This window comes from Suillus clintonianus (assembly GCF_016758775.1).
Source record: "Suillus clintonianus strain FC179 chromosome Unknown DEU56scaffold_10, whole genome shotgun sequence".
Lineage (NCBI taxonomy): Eukaryota > Fungi > Basidiomycota > Agaricomycetes > Boletales > Suillaceae > Suillus > Suillus clintonianus.
The window spans coordinates 223,013-240,586 of NW_024539234.1; the positions used below are offsets into that span (position 1 = coordinate 223,013).

General features: G+C 48.6%; 8 protein-coding genes across 8 annotated transcripts; 5 read left to right on the forward strand and 3 right to left on the reverse strand.

The window, feature by feature from the left end:
* The first annotated feature begins 202 nt into the window (after nt 1–202).
* Nucleotides 203–2,552, forward strand: DEU56DRAFT_780069 (nucleoside hydrolase). Its single transcript, XM_041351929.1, has 8 exons — nt 203–678; nt 735–771; nt 828–883; nt 941–965; nt 1,019–1,186; nt 1,240–1,529; nt 1,590–1,989; nt 2,047–2,552. Exons 1-8 carry the CDS (start codon nt 648–650, stop codon nt 2,351–2,353), a joined length of 1,314 nt encoding a protein of 437 aa, XP_041212666.1. The 5' UTR covers nt 203–647; the 3' UTR covers nt 2,354–2,552.
* Nucleotides 2,525–3,653, forward strand: DEU56DRAFT_29644 (uncharacterized protein). Its single transcript, XM_041345533.1, has 2 exons — nt 2,525–2,957; nt 3,017–3,653. The coding sequence occupies exons 1-2, from the start codon at nt 2,754–2,756 to the stop codon at nt 3,560–3,562; spliced, it is 750 nt and encodes a 249-aa protein (XP_041212667.1). The 5' UTR covers nt 2,525–2,753; the 3' UTR covers nt 3,563–3,653.
* Nucleotides 3,654–5,377, forward strand: DEU56DRAFT_29386 (allantoicase-like protein). Its single transcript, XM_041345518.1, has 9 exons — nt 3,654–3,819; nt 3,875–3,960; nt 4,014–4,102; nt 4,159–4,226; nt 4,287–4,348; nt 4,401–4,517; nt 4,565–4,718; nt 4,772–4,847; nt 4,897–5,377. Exons 1-9 carry the CDS (start codon nt 3,744–3,746, stop codon nt 5,288–5,290), a joined length of 1,122 nt encoding a protein of 373 aa, XP_041212668.1. The 5' UTR covers nt 3,654–3,743; the 3' UTR covers nt 5,291–5,377.
* Nucleotides 5,378–5,660: 283 nt separating this feature from the next.
* On the reverse strand, nt 5,661–7,105 carry DEU56DRAFT_780077 (TBC-domain-containing protein). Its single transcript, XM_041351930.1, has 7 exons — nt 6,933–7,105; nt 6,750–6,880; nt 6,612–6,700; nt 6,374–6,555; nt 6,237–6,327; nt 6,034–6,181; nt 5,661–5,982 (listed from the first exon to the last, which is right to left on the reverse strand). The coding sequence occupies exons 1-7, from the start codon at nt 7,092–7,094 to the stop codon at nt 5,844–5,846; spliced, it is 942 nt and encodes a 313-aa protein (XP_041212669.1). The 5' UTR covers nt 7,095–7,105; the 3' UTR covers nt 5,661–5,843.
* A 23-nt stretch (nt 7,106–7,128) lies between these two features.
* DEU56DRAFT_780079 (armadillo-type protein) lies at nt 7,129–10,913 on the forward strand. The gene is made up of 16 exons (XM_041351931.1): nt 7,129–7,553; nt 7,607–7,680; nt 7,728–7,849; nt 7,900–8,050; nt 8,100–8,221; nt 8,270–8,337; nt 8,387–8,664; nt 8,723–9,002; nt 9,048–9,233; nt 9,284–9,408; nt 9,459–9,536; nt 9,587–9,949; nt 10,001–10,045; nt 10,102–10,318; nt 10,391–10,640; nt 10,699–10,913. Exons 1-15 carry the CDS (start codon nt 7,319–7,321, stop codon nt 10,558–10,560), a joined length of 2,514 nt encoding a protein of 837 aa, XP_041212670.1. The 5' UTR covers nt 7,129–7,318; the 3' UTR covers nt 10,561–10,640; nt 10,699–10,913.
* Nucleotides 10,914–10,988: 75 nt separating this feature from the next.
* On the forward strand, nt 10,989–13,283 carry DEU56DRAFT_29968 (uncharacterized protein). Its single transcript, XM_041345545.1, has 2 exons — nt 10,989–11,710; nt 11,766–13,283. The coding sequence occupies exons 1-2, from the start codon at nt 11,358–11,360 to the stop codon at nt 13,006–13,008; spliced, it is 1,596 nt and encodes a 531-aa protein (XP_041212671.1). The 5' UTR covers nt 10,989–11,357; the 3' UTR covers nt 13,009–13,283.
* Nucleotides 13,284–13,662: 379 nt separating this feature from the next.
* Nucleotides 13,663–15,333, reverse strand: DEU56DRAFT_752693 (glycoside hydrolase; the record flags this gene model as incomplete). Its single annotated transcript, XM_041349652.1, has 6 exons — nt 13,663–14,091; nt 14,140–14,381; nt 14,431–14,877; nt 14,931–15,027; nt 15,081–15,183; nt 15,242–15,333. The coding sequence occupies 6 exons, from the start codon at nt 15,331–15,333 to the stop codon at nt 13,663–13,665; spliced, it is 1,410 nt and encodes a 469-aa protein (XP_041212672.1).
* A 605-nt stretch (nt 15,334–15,938) lies between these two features.
* Nucleotides 15,939–17,136, reverse strand: DEU56DRAFT_729077 (uncharacterized protein; the record flags this gene model as incomplete). The annotated part of the gene is made up of 3 exons (XM_041348076.1): nt 15,939–16,595; nt 16,655–16,867; nt 16,951–17,136. 3 exons carry the CDS (start codon nt 17,134–17,136, stop codon nt 15,939–15,941), a joined length of 1,056 nt encoding a protein of 351 aa, XP_041212673.1.
* Between the last annotated feature and the right edge of the window lie 438 nt (nt 17,137–17,574).

Genomic DNA, 17,574 nt, shown 5'->3' on the forward strand with positions numbered 1-17,574 from the left:
ACCTATTGTTGAGCGGAAAGCAACCCCCGCATTACAGACATCTGAATGTTCTTTGATGTGATCATTGCCTAGGGTTTTAGGACCATCTGCCATTAAACCGCAACCATCAACTTCAAGAATTGTTTCAATGTTTTACTATCGTTGGGCCAGAGTTTCAAAATCTGACGACCGCATTTTCATATCTCGTTTGCTACACATTAAGACAATAATTATACGGTTCTGTAGCTATGTGTGTCACTGGAGAGCTTCAGTTGACACAAGAACGAAAAGTGTTCAAATGATGCTGCCAGAGGGATGCATGACGCAAAATGTTAGAAACAGTAGAGAGGGTGTCACACTTTGTCACAGCGTCGGTTTTGCAAAACTGAACGTCCCGTCATATATCATACTAGTTGTTGCGTGTGCTATGAGGCATTTTGCAACTCTCTATTGCAATTGTTTTGCAACTCTGGCCCAATGATAGTATGACATATCTATCTTCGTGCAGTGTTCGGCTAGGTTCCCATCAGGCACTGTCGTAATATCTTCCGGTCAACGTTTGAGGGTCTCAATAAAATGATAAAGACTCAGAGTGCTTTCTGATCTGATTGATAAAGGGCCCATTTCCTGCTTGCGTTGATTTTATCTATAGGAAGTTCTGATAAACCATGGACGGGAGGACCAGGACGCCAGTCATCAGTGAGTGGTCGGCCGAACATGCTGTATGCTTCCTCTTGCCTAACCATGGCTCGTAGTCGACACGGACCCCGGCGTGGACGACACTCTAGCTATGTATGTATTCAACTCCCTCTGATCCGCGAATTCGGTTCTAAATCCAGCATCGACAGCCTATTTGCTATCGCATCCCCCGAACTTGAAATCATCGCATATATCGTTTCATTCGGTTCGTAAATGCGTCGAGATGGGATGAAATGGAAACCTTATCGATATCTGATCACAGGGAATACCGATGTTCACGCTGCTTAGTTGAGGCGCTGCTCATTCGCAGTCTGAAATGAAACTGAACGTGACTCCGCAGTGATAATATCTACAGGCTCTATCAGGCGATAGGGCGCCACATTGCGCTGCATCCTGAAGATGCAGCGAGGTTTCCAAATTTCTCGCCTACGGTCCCGCCCCTCCTTGCAGTTGGACCAGAAGGACCTTTAGAAGGTGGACGGCACTTTGCCCAATACTTCCACGGCCGGTAAGTGTCTCTTCAAACTTGGGAGATGGAGATGGGTGCTCATCGTCCTGTAGTGATGGCTTATCGAATATAAGCGAACGCCACCCTGACTTGAATGTCGACCTCGAAAATTCATCTTTCTGCGACAACTTCCAACCAGTGAAAGAATCAGGCGTCGAGGTTGCCTTGCGTTTACTAGAGTCGCGCCCCGACAGAAGCATCACATATGTGGTTCTGGGCCCTATGACCAACCTGGCACAACTTGTGCGCGAACATCGTCAAACAGTTGTGGATAAAATTGGTCGAGTCATTTGTATGGCAGGAGCCTTAGATGTTCCCGGAAACACTACTTCAGTCGCGGAATGTAAGCAGTTAAAAACGGATTCGCATTGAAAAATTCCACTAACCTTGTTTGCGTGTGCAGTCAATGTTTATGCCGATCCTTATGCGGCAAGAGAACTTTTGATACCCACAGATATCACCAGCGGTCTCCCGCTTGACAGAGTGATAATCGCTCCCTTGGATATCACTAGTAACCACGAACTCCCCTTCCCTCACTATTGCCAGAAGGTAGACCCTGCGTTTAAGTCTACAGCCCAACCATCGAACGCAGATGGTAAATCACCGCTTGTCCACTTCACCAGCTCTGTCTTCGAACGCACGAGGGAAATCATGCTCGAGTGGGGAAAGGACGCTATGGAGTTGCACGATATTGTTGCCATCTGGTGCGCCATCGAGAACCCACCTGAAATCAATCCAGTTCGCGGTCTTCCTGGAATGTCAACTGGATGGGTTGTAGCTCAGCGGACATTCGATATCGAACGGTGCGATCCTGCGCGTTCCCGATGGTTTATTGCTCACCTGACAATTTTTGTATGAAGGACCGGAGAGATTACTCGTGGCATGTTTGTCACTGACCGAAGAGAGGAGACTACTACATATGCACCAGGTGCCAATCGGGCAGAGGTTCAGGCTCAGCTAGACCTGCGTCATCTCGGGCACGGGCTCCTGGAGTCTACCGCGCTGCCTGCGAGAGTAAACATAGAAGACCCGACATTGTTAGCGGGAGGTCAAGGTGAGGTTGGACTCGAGCAGAAAGAACGGAAAGGCGTAGCATGCCTCGTAGAAACACCAGGGCCAAGTGTTCTCCTTCAACTATTGACACGTAGGGTCTGGGGCATCCAATGATTTTCATCTACAAATGTAAATCGATACATCCTACGAACAGAAACTCTGATCATCACGATTGTACCATCTACATACACATCAAACAAATTATTAGGGGCTGTAATTCGATTCGTCGGGAGCAGAACTCTAGGTATGAGGGCAATCATATAAGACTGGTGCAGGTAGTGTTCTTCTGTCGGACAACGACATAAGTCCAAGGTGCCAGTAAAAAATCTGAAGCGCCTCCATGATCAGCATGCATCGGTGCATTGGTAAGCAATAACCTTGTCTCGTATACGTAAACGATATACTGCAAATTGCAAGGGATCCCATCTACTTATAGCTGACAGATCTCGTTCACGCTGTGATTCACCCTTGAAACAGTCACACCGTTGATCGTATTCACAGCCATGCAGTAAACATGGTCAGAGGACGCAAGAAAGATTTGACTGTTCCTCCTACGCGACAGCTTACCCAGCAGCGCGATTACCGAGCGCGCAAGGCCCAATATCTTTCCGAACTCGAGCAACGGTGTTTAAAGGCTGAGGAGGAGAATGTACGATTACGGCGAGAGCTAGAGCTAGCTCGAGCCACCATGCCCTTTGGCGGCTCACCACAAGAAGTTGTATGTTGCACTCCAGTTCTTGGTTGAGACACGTAGCCGAACGTATGTTCTTCATCTAGGTACAAATATCATCCGAGCTACTGCGTGACCTAGTCAACGCTTCTGCATCGATCGCGCGCTTCCAACAGATCACCGCAACTCGTGCGCCAGTCCCTCCGGATGACAATTCCTTCCATCATCGGCAACCGCCAGAATCTTCATATTCGCCACCTGCAGGTCCTAGCAGCCTTCGCCCATCGTCTCCTCCTCGTCAGGCACCCTCACATCCGGTTACAATTACACCCTCACATGTTCTTCAAGAACTCCGAGCCCGCCCGGCACCACCAAATCGGATGCTGGCTCCTATTGATGGACAACGGGTAGATCGAACCCCTGCGTCCTCGTCGGCCAGTTCGCAAGCCCCAGTAACGAGCCCATCTCCAAGCCCTGGTTCTGAGGAGTGTTGCGGGGGTTATCTTGATTGTAGTGAACTCATAGAAGAGAAAGATGACGAGGAAGATGAAGAAGAGGGTGAGGAAGACGAGGATTTTGGAATGTATCATTTCGCGCATACTTCGAAAGTTCGCTTCAGCCAAGGTGATTTTCGAAAAGATGCTGCACGCTAAATGTTTGGAACAGCAGTCATAATTTTGTATGGTGTAGCTATCCTAGGTCACTGCCGCATCGACTCCATCGCTGCAAGCAGCAAGTTTCAATATCCAACAACCCTACGTTTCTACATGCGGTAGCGGGTGTTCTAATAATAATCATATCTCATGTATTGCTTTTGCGGGCTTATCATGATTCATGACAATGCAATATGCGATGGCGTACGAGGTAGTTCCGCTGGAAGATTTCTCCACGGTGTTCGGGTCGACTACAGGTTAGTTGTCAGGGATCATAGTGGTCCCTTCTTCAACTGAGCTGGTTTTCGGCAGAATTATCGAGTGCTTCTATTGGAGGACAGGTAGTGCATGTTTCTGACGAATTCTTTGCTGAGGCATACCAACTCCTGCTGGTCGAGGTCAGTGCTAAACTCCGTTACTTGACGCCTTGATTCAATACAGAAGTTTACAGCCGCCCGTAAACCTTGCTAAGCAGTATGGACCGAACGGGGAGCTATACAGCGGATGGGAAACGCGTCGACACAACCCAACGTATGACTGGTATGTGCGTTTTGTGCAATTAACGTACTTATTCTGTAAGACGTCCTTCTGCGTAGGTGTACCATTAGACTGGGAACAACAGGGATAATCACTGGTTTCGACATTGATACAACTCACTTCAATGGTATGCCCTGGTTACTTATCGCTCGATAAAGGACCATATTTTGACGGTATCGCTACATAGGCAATGAGGCACCAGAGGCCTCCGTTGACGCCGCGTATGAATTTCCAAACGAAGGAACAACGGTACGTGTGATGCGCATGGCATCATCAGTAACGAAGTTGATTGTCACACCAGTGGAAGGAAATCCTTCCTAAAGTACGCCTAGGACCATCATGCCGACATCTTTACAAGATACCTGCGACAGGACAGGCTACTTATGTCAGACTTAGAATTTATCCAGATGGGGGGATTGTAAGTGCGCGCTTACAGGGTTGATTTCAATACTTCATACTTTGCAGGCTCGCTTTCGCGTTTATGGACATGTCATGCCCGTGTTTCCTGCAAGTCCTGTGGAACCCTTTGACCTTGCTCATATCTTTGCGGGTGGTAAGGTCGTCGCTACATCCGACGACCACTTTGGGTCAAGCTCAAATCTTCTTCTTCCGGGGCGAGGTTAGTTGACACGGGAACTTTGAACGAGTGACGACCTTTCTCACAGACCACAGGGAAAGATATGGGAGATGGATGGGAAACCAAAAGAAGCTATACAAAGGATCACCAGGACTGGGTCACTATCAAACTGTATGTTTCTGCCCGCTTCCAGACTTTTAAATGACATTCACTCTTTCAGGGGTGCTCCAGGATACTTGTCAACAGCAGTCATCGATACCATCCATTTCAAAGGCAACTTTCCAGAGAGTTGTGATATCCGGGGCATATACAGTCAAGACACCGTGCCAGATGCAAATGGCGATGGCTGGAATATGATTTTATCGCCCGTTGCGCTGGGCCCCCACCGCATGCATTTCTTTCAATTGAGTAGCCCCTGCGAGCAGTACACGCATGTCAAGGTATCGATTTACCCTGATGGCGGCATCAAACGGATCAGGATCATGGGCACAATGGCGGCGAAATCTGAGGCAGACATGACGGAAATAACGACGCAGGAAGATGGAAAACACCAGACCACTCCGATTATTGTCGAGGAGGGCTGGGAGATTATAGAAGTTGAAAATATTGACTAGCTACAAGCCTACTACGCAAAGGAGCGTATCAATAACTCTATACCAGATGCTTGAATAACATGGGAATGGATCCCAATTGCATTGTTACGCGTCCCTGAATCCTGATGCATCGAACAGCCAAAATGGGATGGACGTTGGACGCCTTGGGCCGCATACATAGTGCGATGTGCTGCACTACCTGGCGGCTCGCGATCCAGCTTGCTCCAAATTATGCAAATAATGATTTCTATAGGTGTAATGGACGTCGGTGCTATTGATTTTTATAGACTCATGCTTAACCCGGGCTAGATAGTTTTTAGGAGGCACATCGGGCGAGCTTTTGCCAGATCTCAGCTAGTAACTGGAGGAACAAGCTCAAGCCTGAAGACTTCGTTCATTGGACAACCGTTGGTACTAAATATAGTTGTTGTTATTAGCACGTAGAGGGTAAGTAACATATTGCACCCATTCGTGCATCTTAAGGATATCAGGGACTTACATACAACACGGATGTCATAAAATAATATGCTACAAGACTGGTATGTGTGGACGACGATCTGCGGGAAGGTGAAGGCTACATGTGAGTGATTTCGTACGGGTGTCGGACGAGTTCGTCGTATAGATCTGCAGGGAGATCGCGAACGAGAGTTACTGCAATGCCTATGACGGGAATTGCCTCGAGGGGCGGGAATGTTCGCAGTAAGCGCATGGGACTAGAATAAAGATAAGCATGGAGGTCAACATCACAAAAATATTGAAGCAACCTTGATGATGCCATCACTTCATCTCGCATGAGAAGCAGCTGGGCAATGACACATAGTACGTTGAGATGGACGCCAAATGCAAGGAGGAAATCCCATAGTTGGAGCACTTGGTCAAGAGGTGGCGTGCATGCACAGAGTGTCAGAACAGCTATGAAGTAATGGTCGTCAACATATCGAATGATGCTTATGACTGAAGGACAGACATGGAAACGCATAGATTTCGGCCGAAAGGTTTTTCATTCGCAAATATGCAAACAGGTCGGGATCCACAATCTTCAAACACCTGTCGAGTAGCTATAGAAAGTTTAGCGACACAGCGTGGAAACCACAAAACTACTACCTTGAGACCACGGTGCACCCCTTCTAGCGTGGGTTGAACATATAGTGGGCAGCACTCCTCGATAAACTTAGCGAAGCAGAAGAAAGCTTCCAATTCCGAAGGCATGGTGTATAGAAACGGCGCAGCCAATACATTCATCCCTTGGACGTACGTAAAGCCGAGTTGTTGAGTTTCTTGCCGGTCTACATGTAGGGTCAATCACTTATCTGTTGCCTCACGGTGAGGCAATTGAACTCACCATGATTACGCCACACAAAAGCATCCAACAGACGGACGAGCATATCTTCTCGTACTCGTTCCTTGAAACCTCGATCTGTTGCCAGGGTCCTACGGAATGCATTGGCACAACGATTGGTGTCGGGCGCTTGTAACGTACCTGAATGTATCATTCCTTATTTTCTCTCGAACCTCACAAGGACCACGAGCAACGTATTCTAAAAATGTGCCCGCTGAGACGTCATCAACACGCAGCAGAATTTTCCATATCCGAGGACGGAGAGTAGGGTCCTACAACGAAATCATTTGACATAGCTCAAGTTCGAGGGTCTTGGAAACATACAGCCACTGAAGGTATGCCCTCAACGAGGATCATCCGCCGCAATTTCTTTGTTCCTTCATCCACATCACCAGATCGTTTTGATTTTGGCGACCTGGGCTGATTGAGGATCTTATTGAATGAATGTGCAGTCGTTGCCGATGATTGTGGCGAGGAGGAGGCCATGTTGATTTTTGTTTACTAGTTCACGTGCTCATCCCTAAGTCGCGACTGCCACACAAGCGCCCACTGACACGCTTAACCCTCCGCGTCCATCTTGCTTCGTTCTCAGATGGACGTAACCTTCATCAATTCCGGCGCTCTAAGCCGTGCTCACTACTCTTTGGTGCGCAAGGTGGAGTCTGCGCAGTCCCCGCAAGCAGCAGACCAGATCCTCCTGAGCGAAATTGATGGCATCAGACGTCACTTCACTGTTGGAGGTGTATCGCTTGTGCGTAGGCAGCGGCATATTCGAAATGCATTTGAGTAGACGTGACATGCAGAAAGAATGCAGAGAGAAGCTAATAATGCTTCTCTACTGTTCCATGAACTTGACACAGGTTAATCCTGGCGAGCTTGCTTTTGCTTTGCCACAAGCTGTCAATCTGGCAGAGATGGGGCAGACGTTGCGTGACAAACAACTCGGTATGGTGTTCATCATTCTTGAATCTGAATCTACATCAATAATCAACAAACAGGCTTTATCTTTTGCACTGAAGTTATGCCACCGAATCATGAGTTGCAGCTCATGTTGGTCAATACCATTCGGAAGGTCAATGCACTCGTGTTCATGCAGATATTGGTCTGACTTTGCTCAAGGATCTGGAAAGCTCGTCCACAGCTCGTGTTTGCCTAGCTCTCAGTGTCTTAATTCAGACGCAGAATGATGATGTGATACCCGCAGTACAGTCACATTTGCAGGCCCTATTCATGCACAAGTCGTCAGTTCCAGACATATGTCATCGTTAATGCACGCTGAATCTGCGATCAGGATATCAGTTCGCCGTAGAGCCTATTTGGCGTATCATTCACTGCTACACAGCGACCCTTCACGATTGACGCCACTAGAGGATGCAGTGGTCCTCCGCATCCAACGTACGCTGCCTTCTATAGACTCTTGCGCAATGGCAGCAGCCATAAAAGTGCGTCTATTTAAATGAGACGCAAACAAAAATAACATTGTACATTTAGCTTAATCAAGTTAATGCCATCAATGATGAAGTCAACGCTCTCCTACCAATTGTATGGCAAAGATTCAATCGTCAGCCTCGATCTCTTACTTTATTGGTACTTCGAGCCCTTCGGAAGGCCAAGTACGTGTCAAACGCTTAACATTACATTCTTATCTGACGGGTGAGCAGACTAACAGTGCCAAATGTTGGTATTGTGCTTGAGATTATTAAGCGCACATCTGGTCCCCTAGTGCGAGGTAACTCGAGTAATTGCGCTGCAGAAATGTTGCTGATTGTGCCCGATAGTGCTGCTGCGGGAGGCTTTTATTGTCTTATCGTCCGTATCAGCAGAGGTCATCCAAGAGTGCCAAATGCAGCAGTCTCTGTCGCCAGTGGCTGACATCCGCCACCTATTAACGTCAAAGGATCCTAACGATCAGTATCTTTTTGTTTCTTGCTTAGATTGCCTGAGCCCCACTCTTTGGGCAGGGACCCTGCCAGGAACGACGGCAATTTTAGACGAGTGGGAGGTTCAAGAGGTGATGAAACTTCTTAATTCACACGACAGGCTAGTCCGAAAGATAGTGAGCTCCAACAATTTGTGTCTAGTGGCACTGCTGTACTGATATAGAACGCTCCCAGACCCTGAGGGTCCTACAAGCGGTCGATCCTTCCCTTGTTGGGGCGTACAGCACGCAGTTGCTACAGAACTTTCCTATTGGGTCAACTTTATCTGACAAGAACGAATATGTTTCTCGTCTGCTTGATGTTGGCGAACTTCAACATGGAAATGACGGGGAACAGTATGCTAGTTACCTCAAGGACCTGTTTGCCGTTGCAGAGGGAGACACTCAGGGTCGTACGGAGGACATGTCTGTCCTCGAAGTGGGCGTTGAAATGGTTCTTACCCACATCCGGGACTGTATGTGCAATAATTTCTTGACCTGTTTCACGCTGACCGCCCCAGTTGATATTTCATCTCGTGTATCGTGCGTTACCGTGTTGGCAGTTTCTGTCACAGAGTTAGATGCTCGGATTGGGCCGACTCTAATGGTGGTTATTTCCGCTTTGGTTTGTGAATACTGCGGAAAGATAGCAACATCGCCCCTAGCACTACTCCAAGGCATGGCTAGCAGACTTGTCTCATATGGTGGTGTGTACAGGATATACTTTGAACCTATGAAGAAGCTCAAGAAGCAGCAGTTACAGTTCAGGACGCATGCCTGCTATCTATGCTTCGGATGTCTGCAGAGTGTGACCATATTCCCCACACTGTCTCGAAGCTTGTCACTGAAATATCCCAGTTCTCCGGGAAGCGTATTCGCAACGTGAGTCCCGCTGCTGTTTGGATGAAACCTGTGATTAACCTGCCCATCAGCGGTGTAGCATTTTCTTGACATACTGTGATCAAAGGAATGTGCTCGCTGGTATCATTGCTCAAGCATCCTCGTCTTCGGTAAGCCAGCAGTTATTCCTGCCCTCTACTGAGAACTAACCCTAAATCAGCTTCCAGACTTTTCGGCTGCTCTAATCACGTATCACTCAAGTCCCGCGGGCACTTCAACGCCTGTTCGTTTGAAGTCTCCTTCGGCCTTGACCGGACTTTCGCCAAGTTCGCCTCCTCGAGCTAGCTTATCTCCCAGCAAGTTACGTTATGAAGCATATGCTACTCCCCAGGCTGTGCCTAGTCTAAGGCATCTATTAAGCCCGCGCAGAAACGATAGCTCCCTGCCAAGTCTGGGAAGCAGGACACGAAGTTCCTCGCGTGCGAGTGAACATGAGATGTCATTGGCTGAACTCTCCAGGACCATCACCCCAGGAGAGTTGACTATTGTTGCCGCGCGGGGTCCACTACAAGAGATCTCCGAGGTGAGAATTTCTCGACTACATGCACCCTCTTATATGTCTGACTACGAAAAGGTTGACCTTGTTCGGAATTCGAATGCACCACAGAACGAAGATTTAGTACGTCTTGGGAGCAATTTGAACGTACTTGTTGCGGCAGCTGACCGTGCTGTCAGGGATCTCGTGTTGATCTCATATCGCTCGATACTGCCTTCAGTGAAGTGCCCGTGACATTTCTGACTCCCGAGCCCAACTTCGAAGAAGTTTGGGATGCCATGGAAAACTCCAATCTCCGAGGCTGGTGCGAGTCGTCGATGGACAACGTAGTGAGACTTCTACAGAGTTTACAGCACTCCATGAGAGTCATCGCAGTTGATCAGCCACCATTTGAAGGTATGTTTACCCTCACTACCGGTCTGCATAGAACCATGCTGAGATCTATATTTGTCGCGGCCCTTCTGACAGGGGAGCTTAAAGTCTTGGTTGTTGCCTCATCTGATTCGCCCTTAGCGGAGCCTAAACAAGGTGCTGCCCTTCGTCTCCGGGAGAGTGAAGAAGAAAGCTGCCTGTGGCGTCTCCGGTGCGATGATCTTGAACTGCGAACGACTATCAAGAGACTCTTGGAGGACATATGAGATGCCCCTGCTGTTTATCATGCGGCGTTTGCGATCAGATTATTGTCGGGTTATCAGATATGTTTGTCGAGAAGTCACCGGTGAGAAATAAACTTTTGAGGTCGGGAATTTTAAGGCAAGCTAAGGTAGATCATCAAGTGATTGAGAGATTTCAGGCGGCCGCGTCTTTTAAAAGCAAGTCGCCCGGAACAATGTACCGCGCTTAGAGATTGCGATATTCGTGCTGCTCGGAAGACATGACATCGTGCGAGTCGGCACATAGGTCTCTAATACCGAAATCATTCCGATAGGACAGCCGCCTCCATGATGCCGTCATGAATCCGTGGGAAAATTGTGGTTCCATATAATCCGGACCTTCTCCCAAAAATTTGACCAGGAATCTTTTCCTACAAGCTGTAGACCGATAATCCCTTAGGAGTGCTTTTTGTACCAATCTATGGTTTTGTATCCACCATTGGAGTACGTTCTTCACATTCTGGCATGTTGTTGGCTGACCTTTTAATGTCCATCGCTCGCAGCACGCCACGCCTGACTCACACCATCCTCTTCGGACCACTTGCAGTCTCCCTTGTCGACACAGACCGTCCTCCTTAGAGCTGGTCAAAGTCTTTTTGCCTTCACAGATCTCTATCTTCTTCATTCCTACCAGCTAATGGGATAAATTCACCCTGATCCTTGGAACCAGACTGTCTGCTCTGGAACCACAATAACCTCTGCACAAAGAACCAAGGTCAGACACGAAAGAGCAGTTCACGTTACATATTATTTTTACATACCCTACCGTTACACTACCGGCAATGATCTCATTCAAGCACCCAAATCTTTTCCGCCCAAGCAGTCGTCCCACTTCACCAAATCCCTCCTCCCGGCCTGAATCTGCCATGGTTGCGGAGAGGACATCCCGACCTCTCAACAAGCTCTCTTTCAGTGGCTTCAAACGATCGTCCTCTTCTATGTCTGTCTCCTCCCCCCTTCCAACTCTGCTTGTACAAGACGGGTCTTACCTACAGGCCCTCAGTCTTAAGCTTAGCGAGGCGGTCTCGAAGGCACTGGTGCAGCCGACCGGTCCAGTGCCTGTTGGCGAGTTGGTTGGAGGCAGACGTCCAATTCCTGTAGGTCGTGGGCAAGCGCTCGGACTTCTAATTGCCTCGTACGTGCTTTCTTTTCATCCATGACACCGTTCTTGGCTAAATTGTTGTAACCAGTGAGCTCAAGGCATGTCAAAGCAATCCCCATTTGCACAAGGCTATCATTCGTTCACTTCACAGGCCACTGTCTGTCCTACTCAGCAATCTCTCAGCACTCCTTCTTCCCCTCCTTTCCTCGCCAGCATTTCTTGCCCCGCCTGCTCCTACTGTACAGGCCCCCAATCCCAATGCAACTCAGCTCCACGCACTCGCAGCTGCTGGCTTTGCAGGAGAGCTTCTCGAAAGTTTCGATGAAATGGGTCTGGGCTTGGACAATGATGCAAGAGGAGACGGTTTGAAGTCGATTCGCGAAGGCCTTGTTTCCCTCATGGGACGCGTTGTGAACCCACTCGTGGCGGGCATCAAGTCTGAACTGATGCCTCTCCTGGAGTCTCTGGAGATTGCTGTTGCTGTAACTGTGCCTAAGACAGGTACCAAAGCTATTCTTCACCCATCTATCGTATCATTACAGACACTTATGCCAGTGTACGCACGTGCATTGGCACGGTACACGACAACCCTTCCTTCCCAGACGACCTTGGCGACTTTCTTGATCTCCATCATTTGGAGAGCGCTCGTGTCTCTAGCTAATCGTCCCCAGGTGGCGGCTTCGCCGCCGACTTCACCGCCGGGTTCGCCACAGCTCACACCCTCAAACAAGAGGCAGCGCGCTGCTTATGGTATTTCTTCACCGACGACTCCTCCCCCTACACGGTTTACTCTTAAGCTGCCGCCTTCACGACCATCGTCTCCTCCCGGCATCTCGGTTATTCCTTCAGCGGCTGCTGACGCACGTGCGCTCCACGAGCTCATGGTTCTCCTTCCACGTCCTCCTGCACATTGTGATGCGACACGTGTGGCTCGCGAAGCTGTTGATGAAGCGCTTTCTGACTTAACGGCTCTGGCCACACTGCTTGAAAGCATAGACAACCCGTTGTTCAAGGTCGGCAAGTCAAATGAGGCAATCCTGGAGGAGATCGAGAAGATCACTGCCAATTTGCCAACCCTCATCGCGTTGCCTGTGCTCCTACGGGGTTACTCCAAGGTCACAATTGAGTCGCCATCCATTCCGCCAATATCCTCTATCATCAATGTTTCAGAGGATGAATATAGAAAGAGCTGCCTATCAGGCTTTGGGCGAGCCGAACAATGTAGCAGCATCATCGGTCATAGCGTGCTTGACTTCATGTGTGTCCAAAGTGGCTTACAGAGCCTTGTTGCGCAGTGGCTAGCTAACCGAGTTGATGCCGTTGACCATTGACTGCATGGACCCAATGATCTCCATAGGTACACCTACTTCATATCTTGTGAGTTAGTATCCGTCCTTATGTATCGATCCATCACATCGCCTTTGGGTTATTCTTATATAGAGTGGTTATCTAGATTGTTCCATTTTGTTCAATTCTACGTTCGTCAGTGCGGCCTCCCTCTAATCTATATGATTCTTGTGGTTATGACAAGTTCACGATCTCTACGCTTTATGACGTCCTACTTGAGAAGCTTCAGCAGCGAGACCGCAAATCTTTCATTTTCGACTGTTTCGACATGCAATCAGATTATCAGTCCACTTACGTTTGCCGCGTTAAATGGAGCATCCATGCTCAGATTGCAATGCCACATCATGATCTTATGATTTTCACTATGCCGGACCGAAGAACACCAATTCTCCTATAGTAAACCAAGATCCTGTACGTGGTATACCTGGCGCCCTGTCACGATCAATGGTGCGCTTCTGAAAATAAGTAGGTCGGGACTAGACTGGTTGACAGCTTTACTTGTGTTGCATATATTGTATCTATTGTTTCATCACAAAAACTCATGCTCGCGATGTTAAGAACGATTATAACGTACAAACTGAGCGAACGCTTTTATTCATACAATTCCACCTCAACTACTGCTCCACTACCACTGGCAGTTATGCATTGTCCATCAAAATCTTGTTCAATCCATCACGGCGCAGGCAGTTCTCAAACTTGAAGCTCTTCGCAAGTTCATCGAGTTCGGCCTCGCTCTTTCCACGGAAGTGTTCTGCCCATTCCTTCACAAGATACTCGGTTACCAGTAAATTGCGGGACAAGCGACCAACTCGATCGGAGAGTTTCCAGACCGGGAATGGATAGAGGTCCTGGTTCTCCTGCGGTATCTCTTTTGTGATATGATCGATAAGCGGTTGGTATATGTGCTGTACTTGAGCGGTATCAGCGCCCCAAGCATCCACAGCAAGGCGATGTTTCTTCGCCAAAAAGTCCTTCAGTAGGGTCATATACGGCGTTCCTTGTGAAACGTAGACCATGCCCTGGAATCCAATATCCTTGTACAACCAGATTGACCAACTCAGACGATCCTAATGTCATGTCAGCCAACAGCAAGAGCGTTTTCAGTGCTGATGTACCTGATTGTAGATGGTCAACTGGTCTTTGAGGACCTTGTACCGTCTTTCATTGATGACGTCTGTAGCAAGTCCATCATATTCCTTCCTGGCATAGACTGGGCCCCATTCGCCGTTCCAAACACAAAGATCGTGCTGGTCCATCCATTCCCTCTTCCTCTCGTAGCTTTTCTTCATTCTCCGTCGTTGTTCGTCGGAGCTGACATAGTCCTCTGGACTAGCAGGGAAGCCGTATCCACTGTAGTCTGTGGTCTGTATAAGATCAAATTACGGAAACAGTGGTTCAGAGCATACCATGGATGGAGTACGCGGTATTGTACCACTTCTTGTGCATGTCACCGAAATGTGAAAAGTCACTTGCGAACGTGTTTCCATCGAAGAAAATGACATGCTCTGTGTCAATCGAGCGGATGGCGTCGTGGACTTGATCGTAGAACTTGATTACAGCGGAATGGGTGGGGTCGGTGGGTTCGTTGAGTGGGTTATAGCCAGCAATCCACTTGTTGTTGACATAATGCTTAGCAAGTTCTTTCCACAACCAGATTGTGCGATCCTGGAAGTCTTTGTGTATCCAGAAATTCGCAACGTGCGAGCCAGCATCACAATGCCAGTCGGTGTTCTGACCGCCTGCGGCAGCGTGCAGATCGAGGATGGTGTAAATACCTTGTTGGGCACAGAGGTCAATCACGCGGTCAAGGTGCTTGAAGCCCTCTTCTTTCAGGACGCGGGGGTTCATGTCATCTGATGGACACCATAAGTCCGACGAATTACGAAAACCAAAGGCACGTATGTACCTTCGAAGTGCCTGTAGTTGAAAGGTAGCCGAATGCAGTTGAGTCCGAGGCTCTTGAAGAACTTGGCGTCTTCCTCCTGGAAGAAGTACTCCAGGAACTAGGCTTACCCATCAGAAACAGGAACAATCATACGTATGAAGACCAGCTCACCTTGTCGAAGAAAAATTCTGATTTAATAGGCCCTACGATCTCAGCGAGAGCAGCATGAATCTGGAATTCACAGCCAGGGTATCCGGAGATGAAGTTCTCCATGCTATAAGAGGGAGAAAAATCATGATGCGTGAATGAACTCGGAAATCAGAACAACTCACTTCATCCACCCTCCGAGACCTGCACCCCTGAGGATGACCTCTTTGCTATCCCCGTCGACGATCTTTGTTCCAGAAACTTTAAGATAAGACATGGCGAGGGAGGTGTGCAGCGCTACATGGTCTTCCTTACAACCTTAAGTACTGGAGCAATGGAGCCAAGGTTAAGTTAGCGGACCGCTGTAAGAGTCCACGAGACAACAGTCTGGCTGTCCATGCTCCGAGGTTTACCCGTGTTTCATCGATAGCAGACTTAACGTTCAAACCTGTAAGCTTAAGTTGGGTTTGAGTGGACTCGTGACTGGAGAAGCAGTGGGTCAGTGTCCTTGCCTTTCGTAGTCAACTGCCGATCACTCTCATCTGTTTCAAATCTACATCCCAACAGGATAATCCTTCTGAGTGAGCATCAATGTAACAAGTGAATCAGGTTTAGATAGTATGTAACAATGTGATTGACCTATTTGCGCGAGTCCGCGAGCGGTGGCTACATTGGGGACAAGATGAGGGTATCGTGGTATTCTGTGAGAGGCACCGTAATTGCACAATGAATAATGAAACATATCGACCAGGAAATAGATACCATTATAAGTCTCTCTTTATGGACGTAAACAACAGGGTCATGATGAGTCGTGAATCGAAAGTGCTCGGACAACTTGTGCCCCTGAAGACGAGGAATATCGTCCAGACAACCCGAAGTTTCTCAGCGGTCCGAGAATTGAGGTCCATTGTTCTTATTCGATATCCTAGCGCGCGGATCCTCTTGCACTCCTGGGATCTCGCCATTCTTTGCGAGGTGGTGCCAATAGAGTACATCCCCCGCCTTCAACCTCCGAACAGGTGAGTCTCGGGATTCAACAGGCACACTTGACTCGAGCGCGGGCTCCCGATTACCTGGTTGTGACGAGGACCGCATCGGCTGTGATGCCGATGCATGAGGGGATGGAGACCGAGGAAGAGGAAGAGGACGTGGAGAGCGCCGGGGAGAAGCTGGTGTTGCGAAGAAGTATGGATCGGGTGAGGATGGGAGTGGTGTTGCGCCTAGGTCCCCATATTCCGAGATAAGTGTGGGAATAGATTCGGAAGACGAATGGGACAAGGTAGGGGATGGGGAAGGCTGGGAAGGGAATGGGTGTAAAATACGCCGATAGCCAGCGGGACCATCGACGGAAGACAGCGCAGAATAAGCGGACGTCAAAGGAGGAGGGGAGATAGGTGCTGTGAATTCTATGGGGATAACCCCTGGTTCGTCAGGGATATGATATCGTTCCGATGCGATTATTTCACTAGAATGGAAGACGAAGCGATGGCCATTGGTCGCGCGATTAGTCGCCGTAATTGACGACGTACACCGAGAACACTGATAAAACATGTCAACACAATCAGAGCTTCACACAGTTCTCACACCCAGAATCTTACTGGAATCACGATCATATAGCCGACGGCTGTACCACAAGTATGACAGCAGAGAGTCTGAGTCAGGCATTCGCACGTCCGAGGGGGGGAAGCATTAGTTGATGGACGGCATGGCGGTGGGCGAAGAGCGTCCGGATTTGACGTGTATGCAGAACAGTTTATTGGAAGGGCATCGGTGGAAAAAAGAGAGACGTTAGGTCTGAGCAACAAAACAGCCTGGAAAACAGATTTTGGGGTTATCAACTGGCTCTCACATGACAAAAGAATCGAAAATTTATTGAGGTCTAAATTTAACTCACCTTCATACCGCGATTGGTGAGAAATGTGCCACAAGATTTACAGTCCAGTATCCACACTTTATGAGCGAGTTGAGCGGGCGGGAGAGATGGGGGCGGATAAGAGTTATGTTGGACCATTGACATTGACACATGTGTTTGCCAGGATCCGGCGGGGGCCTGTTGGGGCACTGCAAAATAACTGAACATGGGGGGTAATGGGTGTGTATTCTGTGCTTGTGTTGAGATCTGCTGGCCAGCGAGCGGATAAACACGTTCAAAGTATGGAGGCTGGGAGTATGGGGGAATGAAAAGGCTTGTGCTAGTGTTATCATAAAGAGCGTGGACGTCGTTGGGTGATCTCTGTCCTCTCGGAGCTGGCGGGCGCATGTAATAATTGATAGAATCACGATTTGCCGCGTGTCCCGAACCCTGACCGGGTTCAACTGACTGTGAAGGATCTGCGAGAGCGAGAGCGGGCATTGGTCAGGCTCAGCGACGGAAGGGATGATGAGGAAAGTGAAAGGTCAGTGTACTAGATGGGTGGGGGAGAAAGGAGCGAAAAATGTGCGCCTGAGAGCAGCTACATCTTATAATCCCATTTCCAGACGAAAGAAGAATACGATGCCAACAGCTTGTCAATAAATG